This window comes from Pteronotus mesoamericanus, unplaced genomic scaffold (genome assembly GCF_021234165.1).
Source record: "Pteronotus mesoamericanus isolate MK-2021 breed Mesoamerican mustached bat unplaced genomic scaffold, CSHL_Meso_final contig_347, whole genome shotgun sequence".
Taxonomy (NCBI): domain Eukaryota; kingdom Metazoa; phylum Chordata; class Mammalia; order Chiroptera; family Mormoopidae; genus Pteronotus; species Pteronotus mesoamericanus.
In genome coordinates this window covers 12016069-12036568 of record NW_026555137.1, presented here as the reverse complement: position 1 = coordinate 12036568, position 20500 = coordinate 12016069, and the positions used below count along the sequence as shown (strand labels likewise).

Genomic DNA, 20500 nt, shown 5'->3' with positions numbered 1-20500 from the left:
GCCCACACCCACCTGTTGTCCAAGAGTTGCCCCCTTGGCTTGCGTCTCTGGTACCTAAGCTTGGCCGCCCCATCCCTGGTCTGCATGTATAGACTGCAGGACCAGGGGGCAGTTAGAAAAGAAACAGGGAAGCCTGGAGAAGACACCTGAGCATGACTGAAAGGAAATAACGGAGAAGAGCACGCTGTACTCCAAACAACGGAGCAGGCCCTAGTGAAAGAATAGGTTTTCGGTGGGAAAGAAAAAGAAAAAGAAAATGTAGTACGTGGTTAGATTTGTAGCCAAGAATTAAGGGTTAGTAGGGGAGAGTGTCAAAACGTTAGCCCATCTACACAGCTGTAATTTCTTATATTCTGCTTCTTCCCTCTTTCAAAAAGTTGCCAAAGTTCGTTGCCACCCAGAGTAAATAAGATGGGGCCACTTCGGAAGGCTCGTGACCCTTCAGCGCACGACTTTCAGAGCCAAGCACCCCCGATCAGGCCGAGCAGGGGTGGAGGCAGGGGCCCGCAGCTGCTGCGCTGCGGCCAGCTGGTCGGTCTTGGGAGCACATCCTGTGCCTTTGCAGATTTCCAACGTTTTTCTCAGGCTTTGAACATGCATTTATCCTTAGCTGCAATGTCTTTTGATTTATGACTTGGATCTGTGTCTTGAATTTGCAGATTCAAAGTTCCTATCACAAAGATACACAGTTAACAGAAACACCACTCTGGGGCTCATTATCAGATTGTTTATTCCAAGTAGGGAAAATGCCTGTGGCATGTAAATTCACTGTTGGTAAATGTACAACTTTATTTAGTGGAGAAAATAGTGTATTAAAACCTCATATTTTTTACAGTTACTAAAAATCACCATCTATAGGAGTAATGTATTGATTAAATTAATTCTGATTTTCCCTCTCTTGCTCTTAAGGAAGTTAGTAGGACTACTTCCCCTTCCAGTCTGAGAAGGGCGCCTATAAAATCATTTTTCTTTGTTGTGTGAAAGGGCCCTTTAACATCGTTGCTTTCTAAAGCAAGATTTGAAAAGCTGTTTGTTCCTCTGCATATTTGTACTTATCATTTTAATATCACCGAAATACTTTAGTTTTCTCAGAAGAAGGACATCATCTGAAATACATACTTTCTATAAAAAGAATAAATTGCTAACATTGATTTTTTTTTTTTTTTTTTGAGATAATGGTTTCTCTAGACCCATGTGCAGGACAGCCCTGTAAAAGCCCACATGGAGTTATTTGGCCCTAAAAGCCATGAGTTATAAAAAGAACTAATAGAGTCTGTAATAGTTATGCACAGCGCATTATCAGAGGTGGCCGGCTGGACCTGGAGGTCACGTTAGGTATTCTGCGCCACTGAGCAGCTCGATGACACTGCAAGCGGCCCTCAGCTTACAGTGACCTGACACCTGCAAGTCGCTGGCATCTGCAGTGTGAGGCCCACAATGCCCACCTGTGCCATCACTGGTGCCAGGGCCAGGCAGGCGGCTCACAGGCCACCTTCTGTGAATCAGCCTCCCGCTCAGGCGGACCTTACAGGCCTCCTGCTTCCCGGCCGGGCTTCACCGCGGACCCCCTTCTCACTCCCCCTGCACCTTGGGGTCTTTTCACTCCTAAATGGCAAGGGTTTCTGTGTTTGTCTTTGTTCATAGATCAGGGGTGGGGTGGAGGCAGGAGGGAGGTACCCCAAGCAAAAACCAGGAGGAAACAGAATGGGGTAGCGGTGGGGGACCAAAGAGAGATTAGACAGCCAAGCAGTAAATATTCTAGACTTTTTGATCTGTTGCAACTACTCAGTTCTGCCAGTGAGGCCTAAAAGCAGCTGTACATAATATGTAAATGAATGGGTTTGGCTTTGTTCAGTTAAATGTTATTAAATTAAAATAGGCAGAGGGCCTTTGGCCTGCCGACCAGAGTTTGCCAGCTTGTGCATACTGCAAAGTCCTAAGTCCCTAGTAAACTGGCTCTGAGAGATACTCTCCAGGAAGGAAGTCCTTAAAAAACCTTGAGCAATTGAGCATTCTTTAGTAAATATATTGTTTCTCAGAGGAACTGAGGACAACACTGATTTTGCTGTTAAAAGTTAGTATCAGCCCTGGTATGGCTCAATGGACCGAGCACTGGTCTGTGAACCAGAAGGTCGCTGGCTCGATTCCCAGTCAGGGCACATGCCTGGGTTGAGGGCCAGGTCCCCAGGTGGGAGCACGCGAGAGGCAACAAACCAATGTTTCTCTCCCTCTCTTTCTCCCTCCCCTCCCCTCTCTCTGAAAATAAATAAATAAATATTTTTTTAATTGTTATCAAATATATTTTAAATCTCACGTGTTTATTTCTTTAAAATTGCTGATAAACGGCAAAAGCAGTGGTAGATTATCAGCCTCTATTACAAAGCAAAGCCCAGCACTAATAGCTGAACAAAGAGAGATCATAAGTGACCATTTCACAGGTTACTTCCCAGGGAAAGGGGGCAGCAAGGCCATTAAAGGAGGCTTGGCTTCCAGCCCTTGTCCTTTGTCACACTGCCTGGGCCTGGGGCTGCGCGGGGCTTCAGAAAAGCAGTTGTAGACGTGTGTTTGGCAGCCGTCTACATAGAAGTGAAAGTATTATTCTGTTAGATTGTGATGGTTGTGATTTTCAATAGGAATTAAAACACCCATTGAACTAACTTAGCCTTGTTACCAGTCCCTGTGAAATACCGCCAATACGTGCCACCATCATTTAACACACGCTTCCTTCTGCTGCCCGGCAGGTTGCGCCCGCTGAAGGGCTGGTCTCGATACTGAAGAAGAGGAGCGATGCCGTGGGCGACCGTCCTGCCCCGATGCAGCAGAAGCCGTCCAAGCGGAGAGTGCGGTTCCAGGAAATAGACGACCACTTGGATCAAGGTGAGTGAGGACACGGCCCGGCGCCAGTCTGGCCCGGGGCCAGTGCCTGGCGTCCTCCGAGGACCCAACTGCTGTACGACAAAAGGTAGCAGAGTTTGTAAAAGAACATGTGGACCTGGTTTGGTTTTCTTGTTGTTTTTTTTTTTTTAATCGCCTATAAAGACACAGAGAATTAAACTGTTAGTTCTTGAATTATTCCTAAGCATTTTGTTTGTTCAAAGTAGGCAAATGGCAAAATTCAACCCATGACCCTCCTATCCCATGGGCAGGCTCGATCCTCAGAACTCATTTCCATTTCCTTCTTTAGTGTTGTGATTTTTGAGTTTGGTTTGGTTTGGTTTGTTTTTTAGTGAGTCTGCTATTTTTGTCCTCTTTCAGCGGCAGCAGTTAATACTCCCATTTTGTGTGTGTGGAAAACATTTATGGATTACAAGTATATTCTCTTCGGGGACTTCTTGGCTCTATAGAAAGAAGTATCTCTTAAGAGCAGCAGTTTCACACCATTACTTTGTTCAACTCTCCTCCTGGGCCTAGGCTTAATAAGGTGGTTGCTAGGTTTACCTAAGGCCTTGGTAAACAAGGAGTAGAAATAGAGCCAAAAACCAGTGAGTGTGCTTCTCGTGTTTACAGAATTAACACGAGAATGTAGATGCACTTTTTAAGTATGACACAGAGTGATGGGGGCTTCCACGTTTTTTCAGCTGTAAAGCTGGTAGGAGCCGTGGGAATCACCTGCCCCCCGCGCCCCTCACTCGCCCTCGCTCCTTGCCTGTAGCTCTCCCGTTCCTCCCCAGATACAGTGCTTACCGCTTTGTCTGCACTACTGGGCCTAGAATTGCCACTCGCCAGGAGGAGCCCTGGACTTAGAGCTGACAGTCCGGTCAGTCTTACTCAGCGGCCGCCTTATCTTAAGCCAAGCCTCTCAGCTTGTGCCCAGCGGCCACATTGTCCCCGTGGCTTCTGCATTGGGGAGTGCACCTCTAAACACTGTTCCAGGGCGCGTAGCTAAGACAAAATGGAGGTTCTTGAAGAAACTTTATTCCAATTTTATGTGTAAATATATGGTTATCAAGAAAAATAAGGAAAGATACATAGATTATTAACATCGATAAGGCGATGGTGGGGATTCCTGCCAAAAGAGGAGAAGATGGTAAAAATACTCAACTGACAAAAAAACACACGTGACAGATGTGATCCTATTTATTCATTTGTATAAAAATGTGTTTGTAGATATACATATAAACTATTAAATCTATTTAACATAAAATCAATTAAACCGTAAATTTGTAAATCACAGACCAACATAATAAGGGAATCCTATTTCTGCAAAAGCCCTAAAACCATTTGTGTTTGATCTGGAAGGATACACAGCAAAATTAGCCGCATTTGCCTCTGGGTGGGAGGGGGGTGTGAGCGGCTAAGAGAAAAAGGGAGAGTCCCTTAGACTTCAACTTGGTGTTTGAATTTTCACAGGAATAATGTATTCACATGCTACCGTAAAATCTCCCAAAAGTAACCTATGCTAATGATGAGAAAATTCGGACAGTAAGGAAGTAAAAAAGTATAACTTCTTCAGTCCTCCCTTCAGGGTTTTCCCCAAGTATTGAAGTGTCTTCTTATCCTTTGGAGGCACATTCTGTTATATACAGACTTACACACGTGTCTTTTTTAACACAAATGGGTTCATTATGTACTATTATGTCACTTTTTAATTTGGCTATCAATCTCGGACAACTTCCTATGAGAGAATATATGAATTCACTTCATTCTGTGAAACAACTGCATAGTGTTCCATTATGTGACTGTTCTATAATATTCTATAATAATTTAACTATTCCATTGTAACTGGAATAAGTAAGTTATTCTCAGTTTCTTGTTATAACAAACTTCATTGCAGTGAACACGCTGCGTTAAGATGATACTGGTGTCTTGCGAATTTGTGGGCTGATTCCTGAAAGCGGATTGGCTGGGCTAAGTGACGGGGACCAGCCAGCCCGAGGCAGCCCTAGTTTACACCTGTTAACCCCACATTGGATTCAGTTAACATGCTCTTTCGCTCTCAGACGTGTTCCAGTCTTGCGGATAAATTAATTTAACATTTTAATAGCTACTGCTAAATTACCTGCCAGGAAGGTTTGGCACACCCTCATCCTGCTCATCACAAAACTTTTTGCTCCTCTCCAACTGCATTTCATTCTGGAATTATTAAGACTTTCTATATTTCTTCAATACAGAAAACTGATGTGGACATTTTTATTAAAAACAAACCTGCCAGAGTTATTAAACAAAATAAAAAGAAATCACTGTACCAGCTTGAACTTCACTATTCCACTAAATAATAAGAATGAAATTGACTATTATTAAGATGCAAGAATGATCCCACCCAACGTCATTTTTTATTGTTTAATATCAAATTGACTTTGCTCTCAGGTGGTCCCATGATATAAACTCCAAAGATATTATACTAGTGAGGTTTTTAATTTGTATTCTAAAATAATGCTACCAAAAAAGTATTGCCTTTTTCCTTCTTTTTTTATGGAAATGATCATACTCACTGTTTAAATGAGCTGGTTTTAAATGGAGCATTGACAGGCTCCCTGAGTGTGTATCTCTGTGGTGACCGATACATAGGTCCTCGTAGAGTCACAGGCGCTCTAGCTTTCTGTCAATGACACCTGTCCCCAGCAGACTTATAGTGAGACATGTAGTAAAGACAGCGGGCACTCGGATTTCCTTGCTGTGTCAGTTTAACCTCTCTCTGTTCTCACGTTTGTAGATGAGGTTGGAGGCGGCTCCTGCATCTTGCTGGTCTTGCTGTGCCTAGCAACGGTTTTCCTTAGCGTCGGAGGAACTGCATTATACTGTGCTTTTGGTGACATGGAGTCACCCGTTTGTACAGACTTTGCAGACAACGTGGACTTCTATTACACCAAGCTACTGCAGGGCGTGGCAGAACTGAAACACTGGGTCTACCTCTCCTAGCAGCGTGCAAGGCGGACACGCGCGCTGGCAGCGAGAATCGAAGAGAGAGACTGTCTCGGCGGCTTTTATTTTAGGAGTTGTGTCACGTGCGCCCCTCCCCCCAGTGAGGAACCGTGGACATCAGAAACAGCGACTTGAGATGGCGGTCCGGAGGGCCTCTTCGAGTCGCCTCTGTGGTGAGGCAGAGGTTGAGCTGAGAGCCCTGTGGACGGAGAGGTGGTCTTTGGAGAGCTGTCCCTCTCCTCCTCACTGCTTCCCAGAATAATGAGCTGCGCTGAGCAGAGTTAAACAGGGCAGTGTTGGAGCCACCCGTTTTTAGCTCTCTTTCCAAGCTAACGGCTAAAGGACACTCTTGGTTTACGTTGGTCCAAAGACATTGCTTCCAGCCATCGTGCAATAAGTTGTGTATGACCGAAAGAGTTACCTACGGTTTCGATGTCTTTTTTCGTTAACCTTGGGAGCGATGTAATTTAGGCTCTTTCCAGATGCTGTTCTCCATTTGTGAGATGGTTGTATGTGCGTGTGTGCATGCGTGTGTTTCCGATCATTTGCTTATGATTAACTGTCTCTACAGTTGAGACAGTTAATCATAAGCAAATACCCAACACAAAATAATGAAAGTTATCTTTATTCTTTTAACTTGACTATGGATGTGCAGGCACAAATCCTTAAAGATGGTTGGTTTAACTGTGGAACAAATGAGCTGTAGAAGTCTTGGCCCTGAAATGAGACACTGTGACAGATCTGCAACAATTAACTAGATTAACTAACCAGAAATGAATCACAGGCCTAGGGGTAAAGAGCTCCCTCTGAGTCTCAGGCGACCACTTTTATCATGGATTTGATGCTTCTTAAAGTATGATGGATGCTGGACTCAACTCAGCAAACACTTATTGAGCACCTATTATGTTCTGAGAATCTAAGAACTAAAATACAAAGAGAAAATATTAGTTCCTGCTTTAATTCTGGCCTTATGTTAAAAAAACACTTTGGCAAGTGAAATTAAATCACCATATATAATTCAGTATTAACAGATTGTGCATTCAAGTGTTTGAATGTGCATTCTTATCACGGGCTTGATTTAGACCTATTATGGAGTCGGTGAAAATTCAATCATGTCTTAAATAAGCAAATGTCTGATTTTTGTTTAAATCTGTCATTTGGGTGGCATTTCCTTTCCTAAGGCCTAACATTTAGAAAGCTTTGGTTTGGCTTTCTATCTCATTGGCTGCATTTTAAAAGAAACAAAACACATGAATTATAGTTTTTTAGCAAGTGATCATTATCTCATGTTTTTCTGTTAGGGTCATTTAAAAGAAAAAGGGGAAATTTCTTTCTAGTTGTTACTGGCTGGTACAGTACCTCCCTTTGTGTTTCTGCTTATTTATTTAGATTATATGAATTTTAAAGGGCTTTTTCTATATGTCAAAAGTATGTTGTTGAGCATGCATTCAGTTATCCCAATGTAGATATTTGATTACTATGTACTTAGCATTTTGATTTTCTATTAATTCAGGTCCTCCTGGTTTTAGGCTTATTTTTAAATTGTTTTATTTTCACTTACAATACTATTTGATTTGTCTCATGTCACCATAAACTGTAATATTTTCCAGGATTATAGATCAAAGATATTTATTTAGGAGTGTACAAGATACTGAAATTTAGATTCCTCATACCTAAGGCTGATTTTATTAGAAGATTATTTTAATGTTCTATTATAAATTTTAAGAATTTGTATTCAAAGTGTATGTAAAATATGTAAATGTCAACAGCCCTGCTGGCTGTGGGTCTATAAAAGACATTCACAAAGTCCCCTGCAAGGGACGTCCCTGTCACAGGCAAACCTCTTCTGTTTGCCCCTCTTGATTTCTAGTCAGGGGAATTTGGTGAGTCTGATTCCTGCCACTTCTATGTCAAGATAAATCAAAACTTCCCTCTTGTTCTCCCCACGTTAGGTCGCTGTCAAAGCGCTAAGTAAACGGCAGTGTTTATGTGCCCAGAGGCACCAGAACCACTGCTTCTCACACTGAAGGTTTCCCTCGACACTGAGCGGAAAGGATGGAGGGAATCCCTTGGTCCTCGGGGCCCAGCCGAGTCTCAGAGGAACCATGTGTGTCGTCACTGCTTCCCAGGGAGGGCGAGGGGAGTTCAGGAGCGCACCGCTGTCTCGACTTAAAATGGCATGAAAACCCCAACTAGACAAATTAGGTCAACATTTACTAAATGTAATAGTCATTTATTGCATGAATTGGAGCAGTTCCATCTGGTGATGAAAGAATTGTTATCTCACACATTAAAAATTCATCCAGCTTTACTATAATGTAATTTTTTTTCTGCCATGTGAAAGTTCAGACAACTGTTGGAAACTAATCTTCCTTAAGAACTGTGTTGGAGGGTACAGGCCAAACTTGTAATTTAAGATCAACACCAACAAAGTGTCTCAGAGAACTTATCTGAATCCTTGGGTGTTGACAAAAACTACTTTATATAAGTGAAAGTAAAATACCTTTGGAAGTTGATCTGGCCCCACGAGTAGACAGCCATCTTTTTTGGGAGGTCAAATAGGTCCCTGGTAAAGGCTCCCCTGCTTCTGAAACACCCACCCTGTCTGCCTGACGTAATAACTGGAATTTGCTCTAAAAATTTGTTTCTTTAGGTATAAAAATCAGAATCGCCTAGGAGGAGTACTTAATGGTAAAAGGCACCATTAGTGGTGGATTTGTGTGTTATGCTGAGAGGACTTGACATTTGAAGGCAGGCCTTAGCTTGGAAGGGCAGGCATAAATTGGTCCTCCTGGAGGCTGGGAGGCGGGCGCAACCGATGCTGGACAGCGAACTGCGCAGCCCGCTGGGAGTAAAACAGATTTAGGCCTTTACCTCACATAACACATAAACGTTAACTTGGAAAAATGAATCTAAATGTAAAACTGAAACTTCTAAAAGAAAGCAGGAGAAAATGTTTGCAACCTATGGGTAAGCAAAGATTTCTTATAGAACAAAATGCACCCATCATAAAAGAAATTGATTAACTGGACTTTAGGAACTTGTGTTCTTTGAGAAACAGGTTAAGAAAATTAATAAGCAAGCTGAAGATTGGAAGAAATATTCATATAATATACTTATGTACACATACACCCACGTATATATGTGATTCTCCTTGGCTTATGGTGGGTTTACATTGCAAGAAACCCATCGTATGTTGAAAATATAAGTTGGAACTGCATCTGCCACTACTCGGGAGCATCAGCTGTTCACCCTCTTGCCTGGGTGGCTGAGTAGCAGCTACAGCTGCTGCCGCTGCTGCCCAGCATCACGAAGGGTCGCTATGCACCGAGCACCACAGGGTATGTCGCTAGCCCCCAAAAAGATCAAATCCAAAATCCGAAGTACAGTTTCTCCTGAACGTGTATCACTTTCACACCATTATAAAGTCAAGAAAATCGTATGCCGAGCTGTCGTTAAGTCGGGGACCATCTATCTCTATATAATACCAAAGAATGACAGGAAAGCTACCAAAGTTAATACGTGAAGCCAGCAAAGTCGTAAGGCACGAGAGCAACACACAAAAGTCGGCTGTGTTTCTAAACAGCAACTAACAGGCTGGGAAGGAAATTAAGAACGCAATTCCGTTCATAATAGTATCTGAAAGAATGAAATACTTAGGAATAAATTTAACAAAGGTGAAGACTGGTACACTGAACAGCAACTACAAAACATTGCTGAAAGAAACTAAAGAATATCTGAATAAATGGAAAACTATCCTGTGTTCATGGATAGGAAGACAATATAGGGTTGGGGCAAAAGTCAGTTTACAGTTGTGAATATGCAAAATAGTTTATTCTTGTATTAGTATTAATCATTGTATTTTTCCATTAGAACTGTAAATGTACTTTTGCCCCACCTTTTTTTGTTAAAATGTCAGTACTCCCAAAGAGATCTATAGATTCAAGCAGACCCTACCAAAATTCCAGTAGCCTTTTTTTTTTCTTTTTGCAGAAGTGGAAAAACTGATCATCAAATTTATGTAGTATTGCAAGGGGACCTAAGTAGCCAAAACAGTCTTGAAAAAAGACAGAATTGGAGGACTCACATTTCTCAATTTCAAAACTTTCTACAAAGCTGTTGTAGTCAAAACTGTGTTACTAGCATAGAGGCAGACATACAGACTAACCAATGATACAGAGTTCAGAGTCCACAATTAAGCCCACATGTCTTTGGCTGTTTGATTTTTGATGAGGGTGCCAGGTATATTCAATGGAGAAAGAATACTCTCAAACAAACTGTATTTGGACAACTGGATGTCCACATGCAAAAAAATGGCATTAGACCCCTAACCTTATACAAAGTTAATGCAAAATGGGTTGACAACCTAACTATTAACTAAGTCCATAAAGTTCTTAAAAGAAAACATAAGGGTAAATCTTCAAGACAACGGATTTGGCAATGGATTCTTAAATAGGACACCAGAAACACAAGCAGCAAAAGAAAAAAATTAGACTTTATCAAAACTTTAAAAAATTTATGGATCAAAGGAAATTATCAAGAAAATAAAAAGACAACAGAATGGGAGAAAATATTTGGAAATTAAACATTTGATAAGGGATTCATTCATATCCAGAATATACAAAAAAAATTCTAGAACTCAACAAAAAGAAAACAAACCAATGTAAAAATGCACAAAGGACTTGGGTACACATTTCTCTAAAGAAGATATGTAAAGTTTTGAAAATAAAGTATGGTGGTATTGGTTACACAACACTGTGAATGTACTTAATACCACTAAATTATACACTTAACAGTGGTTGCCCTGACCAGTGTGGCTCAGTGGGTTGGGCATCGTCCCACAAAGCAAAAGGTTGCAAGTTCGATTTCGAGCCAGGGCACATGACTGGGTTGCAGGTTCAGTCCCCAGAAGAGGTGCATACAAGAGGCAGCAGATAGATGTTTCCCTCTCACATTGATGTTTTTCTCCCTCTCTTCCTCCCTCCCTTCTCTCTAAAAATAAAATATTTTTTTAATGGCTACTTTCATGTTACACATATTTTACCGCATACGTGTGCACATACACAAAAAAAACACTCCACCAAGTGTTGGTGAGGATATGAAACAACCAATTTCCCACACACAAGTAGTGAGAATATGAAATAATACCACCACTCTGGCAAACAGCTTGGCAGTTTCTCACAAATTTAAGTATGCATCTACTGCATGACCCAGGAATTCCACTCCTTGCTTTATCCATAATAGTCAAAAAATGGAAACACCCCACTCCCCCATTATTACAATAGGCACCTATTCAGCAATAAAAAAGAACAAACTATGGATGCATAAATGACATGAATTAATCTCAAAATAATCATTCTGGGTGAAAGAAACCAGAAACAAAAGAATACCTATTGTGTGTTTCCATTTACATAAAATGTTAGAAAATGCAAAATTATTTATAGTGACAAAGAGATCAGCGGTTCCCTGAGGGACAAAGGATAGTGGGAGGTCCGTCGTGGGCAACTTTGGGGATTGACAGAAATGGATCTTGATGGCAGTTGTAATTTCACGGGTACATACATTTTCAAAATGCATTGAGTTGTGCACTTTGTTTAGATGCAGTTATGTACATAAATTATACCTCAATAAAATTGTTATTTTTTAAAAAGAGTTCAGCTTGTAGCTTCATGACATCTCAAGGTCTTGGGAGGGGCAAGGGAATCCTAATGTGTGAAACAATGCCTTATTCCCTTTCACTGTTGTTGCTTAATTGTGTTACGGAAAAATGGTGACCTCCAAGGACCACCCCTCATTTGTACATGACTTAACTACTCAACCAGCTACTGAACAGCGTTGAGGCAAGGTAACTTGGTTCCCAATGCCTCAATTTCAGTCCTAATTTTGTTCACAGCTTTGTCATCCTTCTAGATCCTTCTGAAAAGTTGAGATGGCGATTTAAATCTATGCCTTTCTTTTTTTTCATTCAATGCAGCCGTCCAAATTCCAAGCCCAATCTAATTATAGATACTCTGTAAGGACAACCTGATCTGCTTCTGACCGGAATGCATTGATCAAATGTGAGGTTTTGTGATGTTTATTGCTTTTCGTAATTGCCTCAGATCACGGGTCAGGAAGGAGATATGCACTTAGGGAGCAGAGCAGGCTCACATCATTCATTGGAATGACAACAGCCCATAAATGGCTGCTGCTTGTTTTCCAAGGACAAGATTGGGGGTTGGTAAGACCTGAGCAAACCGAGCAAAGAAGGAAAAAAAAAACTCTTGCCTAAGTGTCTGGTCTGAGAATGAATTTGGTCTACAAGTACCTAAATATAGTCAGTTTGCTTTTTTTTCCTATGTCTTTTTTTTTTTTAATTGAGAAAACAACTGGCTGGGAGGAGTAGTTTGGTCGACTCTGGAGGGAACACTGAGGATACAGGATAGTTCTTTGGTACAGAAGAGCCAAGGGAGAGAGGCAGTCCCTGCCTTGGAAACCCTGACAAGGAAGGAGGTCACATGAACTAGCTGCCTAGCCTTCTCTTGACACTTCAATTTTCTCGCCTATGTAATTTCTAAGACAAGTTGAAACTTTAAAATATGCTGGTTCTTTGAATATCCAGAAGCATGCTACTTCCATCATTGAGAAAAGAACTCAGATGTCTGCATTTGGTGCGTCGATGCAATAGTTGGATTAGCTTGGATGGGAGTTCTTTGAAGATGCATGTGAAGCTAAGAGGTGGAATGTACTCATTGATCCACTGGGCCCAAACCCCCTGCTTGAGGAGGGGCTGCCACAGGTGGTTCCTTACATGAGGGGGCTCGCGAAAGGGCCTATCCCCTGCAAATCAAGAGCTACACAACAGATCTTGTGTAAACATGGCCTGGCTGTTTAAAATCACGTCCTTTTAGACTTAACAGGAAGTCAGCGTAGGCACTGTCTGGTTTGGTCTATTGTGTCAGAAATGGAGCTGGGATGGAGGTGGTTCAGTGACCCTCGTAGGGTCAGGATCAACAGGGTTCGTGAAAGGGTCTTCCCTTCTAAACCAGAAGCCGGAAGTAGCTACAGACGAATTCCCCGGGAGGGGCGCGGAAGGGGGGTGCTGTGTCCCCTTACTGCGCTTCTGTTACCTGCAGCTGTGTCACCCAGATCGCTGCTACTCTGGGTCTTACACACAGAAAGGACCGCAGAAACCATTCATACCTGCAGCCTCCAGGCACTCGGGCAGTTGGTGTGCAGCATCGTGCGCTTCTGCGGGCGACCCTGGGGGAGCCAGGAGGGAGGCCGAGGCCTTCCCTGGCGGACCCCGTGCGCGCCCTTGCTGCCTAGGAGCCAGGCGAAGTAACAGCATGCCCAGTTATTGCGTGAGACGTGCTTATACCGAAAAACAACACTTGATGTTTACCTGAAGTTCGCATTTAACTGGGTATCCTATATTTCTCTTGCTAAATCTGGCAGTCTTGTGGCACAGATTACTGAGGACCGGGGTGGGGGTGGGGGGCCGGAGGCGGAAGGGAGGGGGCGGCGCTCATCAGGGCAAGAGAAGCCGCCAGCCCGGATCAGACACAAGGGGCTCTGGGGAGCAGTTCAGCTCCCACTCCCACATTTCCTGAGCCGCTGCCCTGTCCTGTGCCTGTCAACCGACGTCAGCATCAGGGCTGCTGGGGACCAACGCCCCTGCGAAGGGGCGGAATGTGGCCAGAACTTGTGGGCGTTTGTGGTACTTAAAACTCTGAGCCTCGGGCATTTTTAAATGTTTTCACTCTTTCACAAAAGAATGTAATCAGAGCTTAGAATGCAAAAGATTAATTTAGTGCTTCCCCTGTGTGCCATGTGTCCTATAGTGCCCAACACACTGAAGATCCAAATTCGCAAAACTGTGTTTCACTCCCCGTGTTCAGAGAGCAGCACTAATAACACAATTACGAGACTGGGCCTGTAAACCCATTTTGTTTCGCTCGTAGGCCATCTTGCTTTTATTCAGGCCTGGTTCCAGGCAGAAGATTACTGGCTGTGCCTGGCTGAAACTAAATTATTCACTTCCTCCTCTACCACGGAAGACGGCTTTTAGTTTGGGGTGCATTCCCGGGCTTGGCTTCGGGGGCCACCGCTTTCCCCTGGCAACTGCCAGCCCCTCGGCCTTTTTCTCTTCAGTCTGTGAGACCCGTTGCTCAGTATGGCAGCTTTCACCTTCTCTGACCTCTTCGGGACAGCAACCCCCATTTCCTGTTAAAAATGATTCCTCGTAAAGAGAAGTGTATTAGTGTTAGCTGTGGCCCAAATCCATCCGGTCTCTTCCCTTCTGTGCAGAGTGATGAATTGGCCAAAGGGAAGGAAGAGGAGGGTGGAGGAGCAGGCGAGGCCAGTCCCCACAGAGCCACAGCCGTGTGCGCAGGTGCCAGGCACCATGTGCAGACCGAGCTCCGTGTGTCCCCGGAGGTGGCCACCCCTGAGCTCCCCGGCCACTGGGCATTCAAATATGGGAGACAGAAAATGCCACGTTTGCCTGAACGTCGGCAAAGCATCCTGGATTTGTCCGAAGAAAAAGCAAGTAAGAATTGAGGGGAAAGCAATAAAAGATAATAGAATTTTAGAAGTCATACATATTGATGAGAGTGTGCATATAACTTTTTTTCCCATCTCACCACTCAGTCTAGTGAGGCATAAATACTTCAGAGATCGATTATTTAAATAACAATAAATGTCAATAGGAAATATGGAAATGGTAAACAAAAAATATCACAAAATGCAAGCCTGACAGAGACCCCCTAATGCCATCTTTGAGCTCTGACAGCTTTGTCCTTTCCCCCTATAGAAGCTAATACACCCCCCAGCCCATCACCGCCCTGGTTTCTCATTCCCAACCTTGGCTACTTGGGTTTCTGCCTCTGGCAACTGAAAAGAACTCAGATATACCATTTTCTAGACTTCACCAGAACCAATTCTGGCTGCATTATTCGATTCTGCGTAGCCAGTGAAGAGAAAGAGGAACATTTCCAAACTAGGCAAAGGCAAAACTTTGAGGCCTGTTCACCCAGATTCAAGACAGTTTCTATTTTTAAAAGGCTCGCACCAGAGTTAAGTTCAGGTTCTGTTCTCAACACTGGGAGTGTCTGCTGGTTTCCATGACGACCCTGGGCAGCTAGGCTGATACCAAAACAAAAGCCAGACGACTTGGGGATTTTACCTTTATTGTGTGGTCAGAACATAGTTAATTGAAAAGAAAATGCTTAGTCTCCTCCTCTGCTCTCTCTTGCGTCTTCAGTTTTCCCTCCTCAGGCGGGTGGAGGAACAAGAAGCAAAGGGGGAGCTCCTCTCACACCGCCCTGTGTGCAGGTTCACCTTCCAGACGCCTCCTCCCCGCAGGCTTGATGCCTGTGACACAGGGTGGGCTGGAGGGGTTCCTGGAGACGGTTGCTCCAAATAGCTCTGCGTTTGTTTCATAAATAAGCTCTGTGGCAGGCTCGCTTCTTTTCCTCTGAAGAAGGGATTCCTAAGAGCAGCATATGGGTCACAGGCTGTGGGTCTCAGGGGTGGGGAAGAAGCACAGATGTATCTGCCTCTGAGGGTGCCAAGGACAGCTCCCAAGCCTTTGACAGACCCTTCTGCCATCTCCTGGCTCTCCTGTCTGCTCCCTGGGGAACGAGGCCTCCTGGGAATGTTGTGCCTGAGGATGGCGCTATCACAGGAGGCACTGCACGCTTGGATGAGCGACTGCAATGTCCGCCTTCTCACATCTTCCCTGAAAGAAGCCTTCCCTTCCAGGTGCTCAGCTGGAAAATCCCCAGGCTTCTGAGGGTTTCCTCAGCCCATGAAAACTCATGACTGGATAGTGTATCACCAAGGGTGGGGACAAGGTTTTGTACCACCCTGTTCACTACAGGGCCTGTCCCATCCTAGACTCAGTGTATACACCTTTTTAACTGAAGGAAGAGAGCCAACTTTTACTGAGCACCTATTACATGCCAGGCACTCTGGGAGGCACTTGCATGCACGTCAAATTACTTGGGAGGCAGGATGGCAGAAGAACCGTGGGCAAGAGCTCTGGCATCAGAAAGACCTGGACTTACATCCCAGTTGTCCCACTTATTAGCTGTGTGGCACTCAGCTTGTTACTTAACCTCTCTGAACCTGTTTCCTTATCTGTAGAATAAGGATCATAATAAATCATGCCTGTTATGAGGATTAAATTAGGCAACACAGGTAAAGCCCATTGTCTGGCACTCAGGAGACATTCAATAAAGAGCACCTATTTTGTTGTTGTTAGTAGTAGGAGCCCCAGAATTGCTCTGTGATCCCAGAGCATCTTCTATGATAGAACATTGTAATAGAGAAAGTTTAAGTCTTGAATAGTTTCAGAGTTTATAAGCCTGAACATAGTGGCTCCTCAAATACTGGCTGGAAAGTTCCAAAGTCTGGGTATTCCTGCTTGGTACTTGGCCCGGAGATTTGTTTATTCTGTGCTTACTGAGTTCTGGGCAAAGTGCTAGACAACACGAGCTTGACCTTAAGAAGCTGTAGAGACAAGGCCAACAAATAGAACACTTGTAAGCCAATACAAAACAGGATATATTGTTAAATCATACTTCTGGCAGAAGTGCTGGGTAAGTTAAGAGGGAAAAGCAAGTCACTGAGCACCCACTATGTCCTAGGCCCAGCGTTTAAAACATCATGTTAAGTTTACATTAATCCTGTGAGGTGGATTTTATATCTACATTATTAACAATAAAGAAACTGATTGAGATTCGCTGGCTTCGGAGGACATGCAATTAGTAAGTGGCTGAGCCAGAACTTGAACACAGGTCTCCCGGCTCTATCGCCGGGCAGAATACGTCCTCCCAAATGAAAATAAATATCCTCACCCATCTACTAGCAGAGGAAACTGGAAGTCAGAGGCACTAGGTGGCTTTCCCAGGTCACTGCAGGAGCCGCTGGATTTAAGTGCGGGCCAGTCCATCCGCTGATCTTGGCTTTCCCCTCCCACCTTGCAGCGGGTCCTGGGCTCCTCTCTTTATGCCCCGGGAAGGCCAACCCGCGCGTGCGGGCTTTTGAAGGGTGTGGGGTCCACGCGGAGCCAGCCCCTGGGCCTCCTGAGAGCACGCCCCTCGCTTTACAGATGAGGAGAGCGAGGCCTGGAGAGGCTCCGGCCACTCCTGCCACTGCCCTCGCCACGCCGGTGCCAACTTGAGGCAGCGGCCGCTCCCCCGGGGAAGCCTCCCTGTATTCCTACCTACGCAGACCACCTACTCCTTCCCCAGGACCTTCCCCACGAAGCGCCTCCTCACTCTCCCCGACCCAGCTCCATCCGTCGGCTTGGTGGCTGCTGAGAAAGCAGCTGTAGGTGGTCACGTGATAGCATTAATTAATGATTATCAGTTTCCATGTATTGGCTCCTGGTAGCACTTAGCAAATGTTTGTTTCAAGAGACAAAAAAATCAATGAATAAACCAGGGCACTTAATGGAGAACCAGGCTGGGGGATGTGCTGGGTGCTTAGGTGAGGTGGGTGGCCTTTCGCAGCGCCACCTGGTGGGTACCCGAGGAACCTCATCAGGCTGGGCTCAGGGATTCGGGTCCTGGAGGCGGGGCGGGGGTGTGACCGGGTGAAGCTCTGCAGAAGTCCCTGGAGGGGTGGGGTCTCAAACTGTGCTCCCCGGCTGGGTGACAGACACTGCCGGCTGCCCTGCGTTCGGCTTGGCTGGGGCCGCAGGCCGGGCTTCTGGATCAGGCAGACCATTGGCTCCATTGCTGGGTAAGCTTGCTGGCTGCGCTTTCTGGTCAGGTCGGGCCTCCACCTGTGCGCCACAGTTGGCTGGGGCTTGAGACTGGGCTCAGAGGTCAGGTAGGGTCACTATCTGGGCTCCCTGCTCAGGTGGGGGCAGAGGCTGTGCAGACAGTGGGTCAGAGCCACTGGCTTGGCATCCTGCCTGGGAGGGGCCATAGGCTGTTCTCTGTGGCTGCTGGGTGTCTCCAGCCTTGCTTCCCAGAGGGCTAGACTGGGGACTCAGCTGAGCAGTTAGAGGAAGCTATGAATATGCGTCCCTGTCTGAGTATGGCCATAGAAGGGGGGGGGGGGTGTGAAGTGGTGAACAGCCTATGTCCCACCTTGCAGACATCACCCCCCCTCATGCCTACTCTTATCCTTACTGAGCTCATAGATACAAATGGATCAATCCAATGTGGATGTTTGGGCCTCAAGATAACATGTTTGATGGTGGCTTACCGGGGTCTTGCCAATCAACATCAGTTTCTCTGCCTTGATTCTGAGGAGTATGGCTGGATAGGCAACTTGCAGGACAGGGGTCTGGTAGAATGGTGTTCACCAAGGAGGATGGCACTTACTCCTTGTTATTAAGCCTGTATACTCCTGGCAGGGCACTTAGAACTCGTTCTTATCCACTGATGACCAAGGACACACTCAAGGGCTAAATGATGGTGCAAATATGACTCTACAGTTCCCTTTAGATAACCTTCCACCCTGTGCTCAGGCCACAATGTGGGGAGGGCACCTTGAAGCCTCTCTTCTTTTCCTTCTATCTCTTCTCTCCCCTTCCAGCTTTACCTCTCACGACCTCCTGCATTCCAGACACTACCTGACCCTGGGTACTTCAGAGAGGAGACAAGCACCAAGAAGACAAACAAACCTCTTCCATGTTGATATCGATTGCTCAATATTACTAAATGTTTTTATGGGGTTTCACAATGCTAGGAGACCCCCTGGGATGAGGGCAGGGCAAGCCAACCTGGCTCCTGCCACAGACACACATGACTTGACAAATGGACAGGCTCAGAAGAAGCGTCTGTAACAGGAATGGCAACTGTGGCTTGCCATGTTTACATCATATTCCTATGTCCCATAAGCGTCCTTTATGTGGTAGCACATTTAAAAACAAGGGAAAGGCTAGTGAGACTCTTACACTCGACACGTTTCTGCTGGTGTAAAAATGCTGATTTTTATGAGAATGCTCTCAGGAAGAGAGTGAAACACAGATTGTTTGTCTCCTGAGTGGCTCCCATGGGATTCAAACACGGCTTAGGCTAAGGCTGTGGGGTGCAGAGACACTATTTATAGCCAGAACCATGGGAGGCATTATCATGAGAATGCCCAGGGTGCTTCCATCCTGGGAGCACACGTGTCAATCAAAACCTGCGGCTTTGGGGCAAGAGGAACCGAAGAGCACCATCTAGCGGCGAACGTAAGAGCTGTTTCTGAGGAAACTGCTTCGTGATGAAGTCAAGGACCATTTCTCACAGAAGGTGAGAGCCAGAAAGAGACTTGAGGACCTTGGAAATAAAACTCAAAGTGTTAAAGGACAGTATATGGGGCTTAGACATGTGTAAACAGAGGTCAGAGTATCCATACCACAATGAAATATTTCCTTTTTCTATGAAGAACTTTGTGTGCATAAAACAACAGTGGCAACTGAATCATTGTCATTAAATTAAGAATCCCAGCCCTTACCTCTGGGACATATTATGTGCCAATGTACTTATCACATTGTTCAATAAGTTGCATAATCTTTATTTGCAATTACAAAATATTTACTATTCAAAATGTTCCAATTTACAGTAATGGGCTGTTTTCTTACTAGAATATAGGAAAGATCTTGGCGAAAACAATGTTCAGAGAAAATGTACACTATAGAAAAAGTTAATGAAAACTCTTTTTGAAATAAAGTTTACATTTGTGTATGTGCATGGATGTGGGGGCGGCGGGGGTGCGGAGAGGGAGTCAGTCCAAAGGTCTAAAAACTAGCAAAATTCACCATTTCCTGGAATGTCCATAAGTGTCAGATAAACGTTAGACTGTCTAGAAGTATGTCCCATGGGGGATTGGCAAGCCTGGGTCTAGATGAGACCAAACCTTGATTCCTCGTGTTTCTGCCTATATTCTTGGCAAGCAGGAATGAGGAACACTTTCAGGCAACAAAATCACAGTCTTCCTGATGACTCCGAGTCACCCTGCTGTGTGGATGGCGACTCACATGTGCAGGAAGCAGATGGCAAAACCAGGAGTGTGTCTGGCAGCTAGATGTGGGTACACGGTTAGCTTGAGTCAACATGGCTAAATATGTATTATTAGATTAGACATATGACTTCTCTTTACTCATTTGGAAAATATTTTAATTTTCATAACAAATTTATCCAGATTAGAAGAAATAACTACTATAGTTGGGGTGCAAAGATGTTTTAGCTTTTGATGCCAGAATGTATCCTGGATTATTCTGAAGTCATCCGAGACATCATATTATTTTATCTGTAAAAAAAAAATTCACTGTATCTCTAAAAGATAAGACTTTTGAAAAGTTAACCACAATACCATTAGCACACCTAAGAAAAATAACATTAACACTTTAATAGCATGAAATAGTTATTGTTCAAATTACCCCAGTTAACTTGTCATTTTTTAAATGCCACATTTTTAATAAATTTCAAATATATCTATTTATTTCAATAAATGTTGATGGACTCATTGGATATCTGTATGACAAAAAAAGAAAATGAATCTTAGGTCAGAAGTCCGGCGTGGCATGATTGGGTACTGCGTGCTTATGCCATTGTTATTAACTAAACTCTACACTTTTATTCGGACTTTACCACTTTTCTCTGATGTCCTTTTTCTGTTCAAGGCTACTACATTACATTTAGTCCTCCGACTA

The 20500-nt window shown here is 44.3% G+C and overlaps 1 protein-coding gene and 1 long non-coding RNA gene across 2 annotated transcripts in view; one reads left to right on the top strand and one right to left on the bottom strand.

Annotated features, from left to right (window-relative positions):
* Positions 1-11435, top strand: part of CNST (consortin, connexin sorting protein) — a 62763-nt gene extending 51328 nt beyond the window's left edge. Inside the window, exons 10-11 of the mRNA XM_054576678.1 lie at positions 2742-2877; positions 5654-11435. Of these exons, the coding sequence (XP_054432653.1) occupies positions 2742-2877; positions 5654-5859 (342 nt within the window). The 3' untranslated portion in view covers positions 5860-11435. The remainder of the gene's footprint in view (positions 1-2741; positions 2878-5653) is intronic.
* A 3598-nt stretch (positions 11436-15033) lies between these two features.
* On the bottom strand, positions 15034-16992 carry LOC129072890 (uncharacterized). Its single transcript, XR_008529397.1, has 3 exons — positions 16704-16992; positions 16310-16356; positions 15034-15334 (listed from the first exon to the last, which is right to left on the bottom strand). It is a non-coding gene; the product is annotated as an uncharacterized LOC129072890 (long non-coding RNA).
* Between the last annotated feature and the right edge of the window lie 3508 nt (positions 16993-20500).